The sequence below is a fragment of the Procambarus clarkii genome, chromosome 40, assembly GCF_040958095.1.
Source record: "Procambarus clarkii isolate CNS0578487 chromosome 40, FALCON_Pclarkii_2.0, whole genome shotgun sequence".
In the NCBI taxonomy this organism is placed as follows: Eukaryota; Metazoa; Arthropoda; class Malacostraca; order Decapoda; family Cambaridae; genus Procambarus; species Procambarus clarkii.
The window spans coordinates 17,528,494-17,540,746 of NC_091189.1; the positions used below are offsets into that span (position 1 = coordinate 17,528,494).

Consider the following 12,253-nt stretch of genomic DNA (forward strand, 5'->3'; position numbering starts at 1 on the left):
GAGATCGAGAAGAAAAGTGTACATCACGAGTTTGAGAACCAGAAGTGTATGTCTGGGGTCAGTGAGTGTCAATGTCACCAACGGGTTCTTTCTGGTGAAACTGAGTCTCAAAACGCACATCAGACAATCGAGTTTCGACGCCAAACTCAACAGTTTCTCCACGACGAATGTAATTTTCAAATCGGACACAAACAGTTTCTAACTGGCAAGAGCAAGTTTCAATACGAACACGAGGAACTTTCGTCGAACAATTGTGGTAATGACCTCAAGCACTACGAGGTCTCTGGTAGCTGTCAGGAGAGAGTTGTGGAACATGCACCCTCTTCCCTCGTCATTAAACAAGAACAAATGATAGACGATTCCTTTGAACATTTCGGAAACGAGTTGAAGGATTTGAACAGCAGCGGAGATTCGCTGGCCACGGATGCCATGGACAGTACAGTCTCAGTGTGTGGAGGTTCCTGTCATCTCTACTGCCAACATTACCAGCCAGAAACTGCCTCTCACCCGACCACCGAACACCGCTCACCTCTGGACATCCAGTCTCGTGCTTCACACCTCTCTGGAAGGTCCTCATCACACACCAACACGGGATTCTACAAGATCGGTTACAGAACTAAACCCTCCATGAATAGTCAACCAATCGACCAAGCTGCCGTTCCTAATTCAAGTTGTTCAAAGACTGATAAAAAATACAAATATGGCATGAACAAATTCGTCTCCGATGATTGGCTAAGAGTACATAATGGTGAGGATGGAGGTCACTGTCGTGCGGATTATTCCAGAGGCGGCAGTGGAGACAGACGAGGGTTGATGGTACCTGCAGCAGCTGACAATAATAATGTGTTGAGCGTGGATATGAACGAACTCCAAAGAACACATGGAGGCCATGCCAGAAAACTGATGTCTGTGGCCATGACTCCACCTGTCCTAGAGCAGCAACACGCCTGGCGTCCCAAGGCTTGGCACCACCACACCAATCACAGACTCCGTGGCATCAGCGACCTCGAGGCAAGTGCCAGCCAGGAAGACAATGCCTGGGAGAGCCACACACGTAGAAAAAGCCAGGTGACGACGGAGGACGACGGCAGAGGGGGTAGGAGAGCTGCTTGCCGCCCAGGAGTGCCGACTCAACTCTCCTCACATCACCGTCAGTCACAACCACCATTACACATTTTCAGGTAAGTCAACTACCACCACTAACTCTTCTAGGTAAATATTATACTGGTGCACTAGACATTATATTTCATACATACAATTAATGTTTATTGTCTATATGAAGCATTACAATAAATTAAGGTGCAAAATGCGTGAAGTATTTGAGAATTTCCTTCCATTCACCTGGGCTCTGGGAGGCTCGAACCGCGGACCCCACGCGGCTGAGGCCCAAGCTTTATCGACTATTTTGAGAATTTCGTGTTACATCTATACTATATAGTAAGAGAATGTGTGTGTGTGTCTGTCTAAAGCTGGAGGCCAGATGCTTAGGGCGAGCCTCACTCAAATTTGTAGGGAAATGGTGTAGATCACAGGGACGGACACAGGATGATCGGGGTAGGTCTAAGTTAAATGCTTCAAGAAATATAGCATGTAGCCCAACACCCCTGAGCGATTATCATGGTCTTAAATGAATCTGGGATGAACTCTGGAATGTGATGTCCGTAGAGTGTGAACCGCACCCAGCCGACCAACACCTACTCAACAATACCCGATACACAGTTGTGTCAAAACCCAACATGACACATAGACCAACAGCTGTGTCAAGTGGCCGTACAGTGTTGACTCAGAGTCCTGCTAAACCAATTATATTAACTTGATTGAAGTTGTTGTGGTGATTATGGAGATCTATTTAGCTTTATATGAAGAGTTACGGATACATTAGAGTGGCTACATATATCTGACTCGCTATTGTGTGTTGGGCAGGTGTGCCAGGTGTGAGGCGAGTCTCACTCTTGTTGCGTGTTGGGCAGGTGTGCCAGGTGTGAGGCGAGTCTCACTCTTGTTGCGTGTTGGGCAGGTGTGCCAGGTGTGAGGCGAGTCTCACTCTTGTTGCGTGTTGGGCAGGTGTGCCAGGTGTGAGGCGAGTCTCACTGTTGTTGCGTGTTGGGCAGGTGTGCCAGGTGTGAGGCGAGTCTCGCTGTTGTTGCGTGTTGGGCAGGTGTGCCAGGTGTGAGGCGAGTCTCACTGTTGTTGTGTGTTGGGCAGGTGTGCCAGGTGTGAGGCGAGTCTCACTCTTGTTGTGTGTTGGGCAGGTGTGCCAGGTGTGAGGCAGGAACCAGTAACCTGGCGTCGCGGGAGCGGCACCGTCGCCTGCACGCCTCCACCAGGCCCTTCCCGTGCCCTCACTGCTCCTCCAGGTTCAACCAGCTCGTCCACCTCCAGATCCACCAGAGGACCCACACAGGAGAGAAGCCCTTTCGCTGTCACACTTGCGGCTGCAGCTTTAGTAGGAAAGACAGGTTAAAGTATGTCTAATACGTTTAGTAGCCTTTCGTATTTTTGAGACTCAAATGAGCAAAGTTAAACTCTGAGACACTTATAATAATTTCCAACAAATGGACAGTTTAAAGCAGTGCATTAGCACAACTTACATGTAAATGAGGATTCGGTGCAACCTCGATTTGACAAACTAGATAGAACTAATTCTTGATTCGTTGCAATTGTAATATTTCAGGTAGCATTTGTATGATGAATTTATCATAAAACACAATAAAAATGAATTGAGAAGCCTGTTTATCTCAATGTTTCTTGCATCCACGAAATTAAAAGAAAACAAATGATTCGAACCATATATTAAAGGAGTTACCATTCATACCCTAGTTCCTCCCACACACTATATGAGCTAATTTCACTGACATATTTTCATTTGCATCTATAATATGGACAACTGCCAAGGAAAACCTGTCTGTAAACAAGTCTAACCACATCTAGTATATTTTCTCACACACCCGTCTCGAAACCTCATTTTCAAAGGTAATTGGACCCCTACGTAAGTGAACGAAACCTTGCAAACTCAGTGATAATGTAACATCATCATTGTAACGTATCGGAAATTGGAGAAAGAAAGGAAGAAAACTCATAATGAAGGAAGGTGAGGTGGGAGGGAGGAGTGAGGAAGAGTGGTCGGAAGAAAGGGAAAGTTTAGAGAAAATGGGAAGGGAAGGAAAGAGGGAGATAGAAAAGGTAAAAATAAAATAAAAGAAAAAGTGCTGCAAATTTTGAATTTTGCGATAATTTTTGCCAAATTGTTAATTTCTCTGTAATTTCTTCTTAAGGCGGGTGGCCTTCATCCCTCCAGTGTTTCTTTTCTTCAGTTGTTTCTGGTATCTAGCTCCTGGGCCCCTGCAGTCAAACTCTTGGATTTTATATTCTACACGCAAGCCAGGATCACGGGATGTTGTATTTATACTATTTCTGACATTTTAAAGCATCGAGTACAGTATAGTACAGTATAATATTGTTTTGTCGTTTGTTAATTTGTTATTTAGAGATCTAAACGATTATAATAATCATTAATACCAGTCTAATAATTATTATTAAATTTTTTAATTGTCTCCATTACCATTATTTTGTCAATTTTAGTACCATCATTGTGAAAGAAACATGTGGTAGTGTGTAAGCAATGTTGGTACACTTGCAGGTATCACGAGAGGACACACACAGGGGCCACACCCTACCCGTGCCCTCACTGTGACACCACCTTCAGCAGTGTTGGTGCCCTCAAGACCCACCTCCTCACCCATGCTGGCCAAGTTCCCTACACCTGCCGCGTCTGCCGCACCACCTTTGTACACCTCTCTACCTTCATTTCCCATTGGAGGATGCATAGCTAGTGAAGAAATGTACAACTTTAATGTAAAGGTTTATGTCTTAATTTTGCTTGAATGCTTATGGACTAAGGTGTATCAAAATGCTCCACATATTTCTTAAAAATTGCAACTGGGGAAATTGGTGTAAGCTCCTCTTGTCTATCTCAAAATGGTTTACTGCATAGAATGTTCAAGTAGTCCAAGCCTTGGGCCCAAATTTCTTTCATCCATCAGAATGGCTAATAAATTTTAAGATGTATTTCCTTTCATCGTGCATTAAACCATTTTGAGATAAGCAAAACAGGAGCTGACATCATTTTCTCCAATTACAACTTTGAAGAAATATGAGGAGCATTATAAACTATTAGGGCTATAATTTAAAAAATTATGTAGAGTATATGATATGGTTCCAATACAAACACTTCCCAAATTTGACTAAAAAAATAAAAACAAATTCTACAATAACTAAATATATTTATCTTCACTGTAAAAGTTTCTTGGAAATCATTTGTACCTGACACCAATACAACCTCAATTACTACATGGTACCTCTGGATAATTTAATCTTAAGATTTTTAATTTAAGGTTTTTGACAATTTTGGCTTGATGTATAATGAGGGTGGAGAACTGAAAATTTGTCCAAATTCAAGAATGCAGAAAATGGGGATCTGGATAATGAAGGTTATGCAGTTTTGTACTAGGGATATATATCTCGTGATATCAGAGTAAAAGTATAGAAATTTGGATGAAGCTATTCTAATTCAATTTCAGGACATCACTAAAGTTCCTATGTCAAGCAAACGCCATAATCCTCGTACAAGGTCTCGAGTCCAATAAAGGGTTCACGCCCAAACAAACTACTACAATACACAAAGAAATCACAATAGCATGAGTCATCAAATGAACAAATCATTTGTGGATTTGTAAACTACTACAATTTTTTTGGGTGGTGAACTTTTCTTTCCTTTTTAAGTATTTTAACGTAATGATTGTGGTGCTGCATAACAAGTTAAATCTTCATTTTTTGCATGTTATCTTATATGAAATCATTACTAGAGGGAAATGAATTAAATTTCAATCATATGTTCTTTGTAACATGACATCAGCTTGGTGTACAAATAAAACCTAATAAACAGTTCAATGGTAAACAAGGGTGAGATGAAGTGGTCCCCCCGTAGTGCCACACTGCATGCTATCATTTTTTCAGATTTTGGTTACAAATGTAATATCTCTAAATTTATGTGGACTTTAGGCATCGAACTTGAAGTTACCAGTGTTTGATTGTACCAAAGAGAATACACATTACTGGCAACAGAAGACCAGGTGGCTATATAACAAATGCTTGACAGTCTGGTCACAGTTGTTAAATACTGTACACAGTTTAAATCACAACACAATTTTTTTTCAAGATTAGTAATAAAAGCATAATAAAACTAAACAAATATAATGTATTACCCTATTTTCATTAGAAGGCAAATATACTTAAAAAAGAGAGCTAACAGGGAAAGCTAAAATTCAAATAGGAAAAGGTAAGTGTATTTATACATCAGAGAAATTGTGATGTATTATACAATAGCAGTCATGGAGTCAGGCAGCAAGGCTGACACCTCTTGACCTCAGGCTGGAAGACTGACATCTCTGACCTGTGGAGTCGGGCTGGAAGACTGACATCTCCGACCTGTGGAGTCAGGTTGGAAGACTGACATCTCTGACCTGTGGAGTCGGGCTGGAAGACTGACATCTCCGACCTGTGGAGTCAGGCTGGAAGACTGACATCTCCGACCTGTGGAATCGGGCTGGAAGTCTGACATCTCCGACTTGTGGAGTCAGGCTGGAAGACTGACATCTCCGACCTGTGGAGTCAGGCTGGAAGACTGACATCTCTGCATTATCACCTTCATTCACAGAATACCACTGACACACACCAACCTAGGTTCTGTACTCTATATACTGTGGGACAGAGTAAATGGCAATAATTATATCTTTTGTTTTAATATTCACTGATAATGATGGTACAATACAGTATTTAAAGGTTTAGACAATATACATAATTATACAAATACTGGGTACTCAACTGTACAAAATGCATTTCCTATCAACAGTCCTGTGTAGATTATTTGTGTATAATAATATTATATATATATATATATATATATATATATATATATATATATATATATATATATATATATATATATATATATATATATATATATATATATATATATATATATATATATAATATTATTATACACAAATAATCTACACAGGACTGTTGATAGGAAATGCATTTTGTACAGTTGAGTACCCAGTATTTGTATAATTATGTATATTGTCTAAACCTTTAAATACTGTATTGTACCATCATTATCAGTGAATATTAAAACAAAAGATATAATTATTGCCATTTACTCTGTCCCACAGTATATAGAGTACAGAACCTAGGTTGGTGTGTGTCAGTGGTATTCTGTGAATGAAGGTGATAATGCAGAGATGTCAGTCTTCCAGCCTGACTCCACAGGTCGGAGATGTCAGTCTTCCAGCCTGACTCCACAAGTCGGAGATGTCAGACTTCCAGCCCGATTCCACAGGTCGGAGATGTCAGTCTTCCAGCCTGACTCCACAGGTCGGAGATGTCAGTCTTCCAGCCCGACTCCACAGGTCAGAGATGTCAGTCTTCCAACCTGACTCCACAGGTCGGAGATGTCAGTCTTCCAGCCCGACTCCACAGGTCAGAGATGTCAGTCTTCCAGCCTGAGGTCAAGAGGTGTCAGCCTTGCTGCCTGACTCCATGACTGCTATTGTATAATACATCACAATTTCTCTGATGTATAAATACACTTACCTTTTCCTATTTGAATTTTAGCTTTCCCTGTTAGCTCTCTTTTTTAAGTATATTTGCCTTCTAATGAAAATAGGGTAATACATTATATTTGTTTAGTTTTATTATGCTTTTATTACTAATCTTGAAAAAAAATTGTGTTGTGATTTAAACTGTGTACAGTATTTAACAACTGTGACCAGACTGTCAAGCATTTGTTATATAGCCACCTGGTCTTCTGTTGCCAGTAATGTGTATTCTCTTTGGTACAATCAAACACTGGTAACTTCAAGTTCGATGCCTAAAGTCCACATAAATTTAGAGATATTACATTTGTAACCAAAATCTGAAAAAATGATAGCATGCAGTGTGGCACTACGGGGGGACCACTTCATCTCACCCTTGTTTACCATTGAACTGTTTATTAGGTTTTATTTGTACACCAAGCTGATGTCATGTTACAAAGAACATATGATTGAAATTTAATTCATTTCCCTCTAGTAATGATTTCATATAAGATAACATGCAAAAAATGAAGATTTAACTTGTTATGCAGCACCACAATCATTACGTTAAAATACTTAAAAAGGAAAGAAAAGTTCACCACCCAAAAAAATTGTAGTAGTTTACAAATCCACAAATGATTTGTTCATTTGATGACTCATGCTATTGTGATTTCTTTGTGTATTGTAGTAGTTTGTTTGGGCGTGAACCCTTTATTGGACTCGAGACCTTGTACGAGGATTATGGCGTTTGCTTGACATAGGAACTTTAGTGATGTCCTGAAATTGAATTAGAATAGCTTCATCCAAATTTCTATACTTTTACTCTGATATCACGAGATATATATCCCTAGTACAAAACTGCATAACCTTCATTATCCAGATCCCCATTTTCTGCATTCTTGAATTTGGACAAATTTTCAGTTCTCCACCCTCATTATACATCAAGCCAAAATTGTCAAAAACCTTAAATTAAAAATCTTAAGATTAAATTATCCAGAGGTACCATGTAGTAATTGAGGTTGTATTGGTGTCAGGTACAAATGATTTCCAAGAAACTTTTACAGTGAAGATAAATATATTTAGTTATTGTAGAATTTGTTTTTATTTTTTTAGTCAAATTTGGGAAGTGTTTGTATTGGAACCATATCATATACTCTACATAATTTTTTAAATTATAGCCCTAATAGTTTATAATGCTCCTCATATTTCTTCAAAGTTGTAATTGGAGAAAATGATGTCAGCTCCTGTTTTGCTTATCTCAAAATGGTTTAATGCACGATGAAAGGAAATACATCTTAAAATTTATTAGCCATTCTGATGGATGAAAGAAATTTGGGCCCAAGGCTTGGACTACTTGAACATTCTATGCAGTAAACCATTTTGAGATAGACAAGAGGAGCTTACACCAATTTCCCCAGTTGCAATTTTTAAGAAATATGTGGAGCATTTTGATACACCTTAGTCCATAAGCATTCAAGCAAAATTAAGACATAAACCTTTACATTAAAGTTGTACATTTCTTCACTAGCTATGCATCCTCCAATGGGAAATGAAGGTAGAGAGGTGTACAAAGGTGGTGCGGCAGACGCGGCAGGTGTAGGGAACTTGGCCAGCATGGGTGAGGAGGTGGGTCTTGAGGGCACCAACACTGCTGAAGGTGGTGTCACAGTGAGGGCACGGGTAGGGTGTGGCCCCTGTGTGTGTCCTCTCGTGATACCTGCAAGTGTACCAACATTGCTTACACACTACCACATGTTTCTTTCACAATGATGGTACTAAAATTGACAAAATAATGGTAATGGAGACAATTAAAAAATTTAATAATAATTATTAGACTGGTATTAATGATTATTATAATCGTTTAGATCTCTAAATAACAAATTAACAAACGACAAAACAATATTATACTGTACTATACTGTACTCGATGCTTTAAAATGTCAGAAATAGTATAAATACAACATCCCGTGATCCTGGCTTGCGTGTAGAATATAAAATCCAAGAGTTTGACTGCAGGGGCCCAGGAGCTAGATACCAGAAACAACTGAAGAAAAGAAACACTGGAGGGATGAAGGCCACCCGCCTTAAGAAGAAATTACAGAGAAATTAACAATTTGGCAAAAATTATCGCAAAATTCAAAATTTGCAGCACTTTTTCTTTTATTTTATTTTTACCTTTTCTATCTCCCTCTTTCCTTCCCTTCCCATTTTCTCTAAACTTTCCCTTTCTTCCGACCACTCTTCCTCACTCCTCCCTCCCACCTCACCTTCCTTCATTATGAGTTTTCTTCCTTTCTTTCTCCAATTTCCGATACGTTACAATGATGATGTTACATTATCACTGAGTTTGCAAGGTTTCGTTCACTTACGTAGGGGTCCAATTACCTTTGAAAATGAGGTTTCGAGACGGGTGTGTGAGAAAATATACTAGATGTGGTTAGACTTGTTTACAGACAGGTTTTCCTTGGCAGTTGTCCATATTATAGATGCAAATGAAAATATGTCAGTGAAATTAGCTCATATAGTGTGTGGGAGGAACTAGGGTATGAATGGTAACTCCTTTAATATATGGTTCGAATCATTTGTTTTCTTTTAATTTCGTGGATGCAAGAAACATTGAGATAAACAGGCTTCTCAATTCATTTTTATTGTGTTTTATGATAAATTCATCATACAAATGCTACCTGAAATATTACAATTGCAACGAATCAAGAATTAGTTCTATCTAGTTTGTCAAATCGAGGTTGCACCGAATCCTCATTTACATGTAAGTTGTGCTAATGCACTGCTTTAAACTGTCCATTTGTTGGAAATTATTATAAGTGTCTCAGAGTTTAACTTTGCTCATTTGAGTCTCAAAAATACGAAAGGCTACTAAACGTATTAGACATACTTTAACCTGTCTTTCCTACTAAAGCTGCAGCCGCAAGTGTGACAGCGAAAGGGCTTCTCTCCTGTGTGGGTCCTCTGGTGGATCTGGAGGTGGACGAGCTGGTTGAACCTGGAGGAGCAGTGAGGGCACGGGAAGGGCCTGGTGGAGGCGTGCAGGCGACGGTGCCGCTCCCGCGACGCCAGGTTACTGGTTCCTGCCTCACACCTGGCACACCTGCCCAACACACAACAAGAGTGAGACTCGCCTCACACCTGGCACACCTGCCCAACACACAACAACAGTGAGACTCGCCTCACACCTGGCACACCTGCCCAACACGCAACAACAGCGAGACTCGCCTCACACCTGGCACACCTGCCCAACACGCAACAACAGTGAGACTCGCCTCACACCTGGCACACCTGCCCAACACGCAACAAGAGTGAGACTCGCCTCACACCTGGCACACCTGCCCAACACGCAACAAGAGTGAGACTCGCCTCACACCTGGCACACCTGCCCAACACGCAACAAGAGTGAGACTCGCCTCACACCTGGCACACCTGCCCAACACACAATAGCGAGTCAGATATATGTAGCCACTCTAATGTATCCGTAACTCTTCATATAAAGCTAAATAGATCTCCATAATCACCACAACAACTTCAATCAAGTTAATATAATTGGTTTAGCAGGACTCTGAGTCAACACTGTACGGCCACTTGACACAGCTGTTGGTCTATGTGTCATGTTGGGTTTTGACACAACTGTGTATCGGGTATTGTTGAGTAGGTGTTGGTCGGCTGGGTGCGGTTCACACTCTACGGACATCACATTCCAGAGTTCATCCCAGATTCATTTAAGACCATGATAATCGCTCAGGGGTGTTGGGCTACATGCTATATTTCTTGAAGCATTTAACTTAGACCTACCCCGATCATCCTGTGTCCGTCCCTGTGATCTACACCATTTCCCTACAAATTTGAGTGAGGCTCGCCCTAAGCATCTGGCCTCCAGCTTTAGACAGACACACACACACATTCTCTTACTATATAGTATAGATGTAACACGAAATTCTCAAAATAGTCGATAAAGCTTGGGCCTCAGCCGCGTGGGGTCCGCGGTTCGAGCCTCCCAGAGCCCAGGTGAATGGAAGGAAATTCTCAAATACTTCACGCATTTTGCACCTTAATTTATTGTAATGCTTCATATAGACAATAAACATTAATTGTATGTATGAAATATAATGTCTAGTGCACCAGTATAATATTTACCTAGAAGAGTTAGTGGTGGTAGTTGACTTACCTGAAAATGTGTAATGGTGGTTGTGACTGACGGTGATGTGAGGAGAGTTGAGTCGGCACTCCTGGGCGGCAAGCAGCTCTCCTACCCCCTCTGCCGTCGTCCTCCGTCGTCACCTGGCTTTTTCTACGTGTGTGGCTCTCCCAGGCATTGTCTTCCTGGCTGGCACTTGCCTCGAGGTCGCTGATGCCACGGAGTCTGTGATTGGTGTGGTGGTGCCAAGCCTTGGGACGCCAGGCGTGTTGCTGCTCTAGGACAGGTGGAGTCATGGCCACAGACATCAGTTTTCTGGCATGGCCTCCATGTGTTCTTTGGAGTTCGTTCATATCCACGCTCAACACATTATTATTGTCAGCTGCTGCAGGTACCATCAACCCTCGTCTGTCTCCACTGCCGCCTCTGGAATAATCCGCACGACAGTGACCTCCATCCTCACCATTATGTACTCTTAGCCAATCATCGGAGACGAATTTGTTCATGCCATATTTGTATTTTTTATCAGTCTTTGAACAACTTGAATTAGGAACGGCAGCTTGGTCGATTGGTTGACTATTCATGGAGGGTTTAGTTCTGTAACCGATCTTGTAGAATCCCGTGTTGGTGTGTGATGAGGACCTTCCAGAGAGGTGTGAAGCACGAGACTGGATGTCCAGAGGTGAGCGGTGTTCGGTGGTCGGGTGAGAGGCAGTTTCTGGCTGGTAATGTTGGCAGTAGAGATGACAGGAACCTCCACACACTGAGACTGTACTGTCCATGGCATCCGTGGCCAGCGAATCTCCGCTGCTGTTCAAATCCTTCAACTCGTTTCCGAAATGTTCAAAGGAATCGTCTATCATTTGTTCTTGTTTAATGACGAGGGAAGAGGGTGCATGTTCCACAACTCTCTCCTGACAGCTACCAGAGACCTCGTAGTGCTTGAGGTCATTACCACAATTGTTCGACGAAAGTTCCTCGTGTTCGTATTGAAACTTGCTCTTGCCAGTTAGAAACTGTTTGTGTCCGATTTGAAAATTACATTCGTCGTGGAGAAACTGTTGAGTTTGGCGTCGAAACTCGATTGTCTGATGTGCGTTTTGAGACTCAGTTTCACCAGAAAGAACCCGTTGGTGACATTGACACTCACTGACCCCAGACATACACTTCTGGTTCTCAAACTCGTGATGTACACTTTTCTTCTCGATCTCAATACTTCCAGTATTCCGGAGAAACATTTGGCCTACTGTAGGCGTACGTTGATGCTGTATTTTGGTCTGAGTTGGACCTGTAATGTTTTGTTCCCACTTCCCTTTCTCTGTTGTTGTGTCTCCTGCTGTAAGTTGTTTACGTGTCACTGTCGGGAGGGTGTGTGTAGCGTGGCCCCCCGGGACACCCGACGGATGCTCCATCTTCCCACAAGGGCGCCTCCGGCTCCTCACTGAAATATCTGGTCTCTCTTGCGCGCGTCT

At 41.6% G+C, this 12,253-nt stretch overlaps 2 protein-coding genes across 3 annotated transcripts in view; one reads left to right on the forward strand and one right to left on the reverse strand.

Annotated features, from left to right (window-relative positions):
* Positions 1-326: 326 nt before the first annotated feature.
* LOC138372940 (zinc finger protein 835-like) lies at positions 327-5,790 on the forward strand. Of its 2 annotated transcripts, none has more exons than XM_069338754.1 (3): positions 327-1,181; positions 2,253-2,465; positions 3,641-5,790. In XM_069338754.1, exons 1-3 carry the CDS (start codon positions 349-351, stop codon positions 3,831-3,833), a joined length of 1,239 nt encoding a protein of 412 aa, XP_069194855.1. In that variant the 5' UTR covers positions 327-348; the 3' UTR covers positions 3,834-5,790. The 2 variants fall into 2 exon arrangements, 1 of the variants encoding a protein (XP_069194855.1); XR_011231016.1 differs by lacking the exon at positions 327-1,181 and adding an exon at positions 1,541-1,831.
* Positions 5,791-6,202: 412 nt separating this feature from the next.
* The window catches only part of LOC123757947 (uncharacterized), a 6,300-nt gene continuing 249 nt past the window's right edge, over positions 6,203-12,253 (reverse strand). The window contains exons 1-3 of the mRNA XM_045741929.2: positions 10,812-12,253; positions 9,528-9,740; positions 6,203-8,352 (exon numbers count right to left, since the gene is read on the reverse strand). The exon at positions 10,812-12,253 is cut by the window's right edge and continues 249 nt beyond it. Coding sequence (XP_045597885.2) covers positions 8,160-8,352; positions 9,528-9,740; positions 10,812-12,253 — 1,848 coding nt within the window. The 3' untranslated portion in view covers positions 6,203-8,159. The remainder of the gene's footprint in view (positions 8,353-9,527; positions 9,741-10,811) is intronic.

Bases quoted from the DNA above. Each gene is read 5' to 3' on its own strand.
- LOC138372940 (XM_069338754.1), top strand. From the start codon at position 349: ATGATAGACGATTCCTTTGAACATTTCGGAAACGAGTTGAAGGATTTG. The intron at 1,182-2,252 runs GTAAGTCAACTA...TGTGTTGGGCAG, and splicing joins CCACCATTACACATTTTCAG to GTGTGCCAGGTGTGAGGCAG. The intron at 2,466-3,640 runs GTATGTCTAATA...GTACACTTGCAG, and splicing joins AGTAGGAAAGACAGGTTAAA to GTATCACGAGAGGACACACA.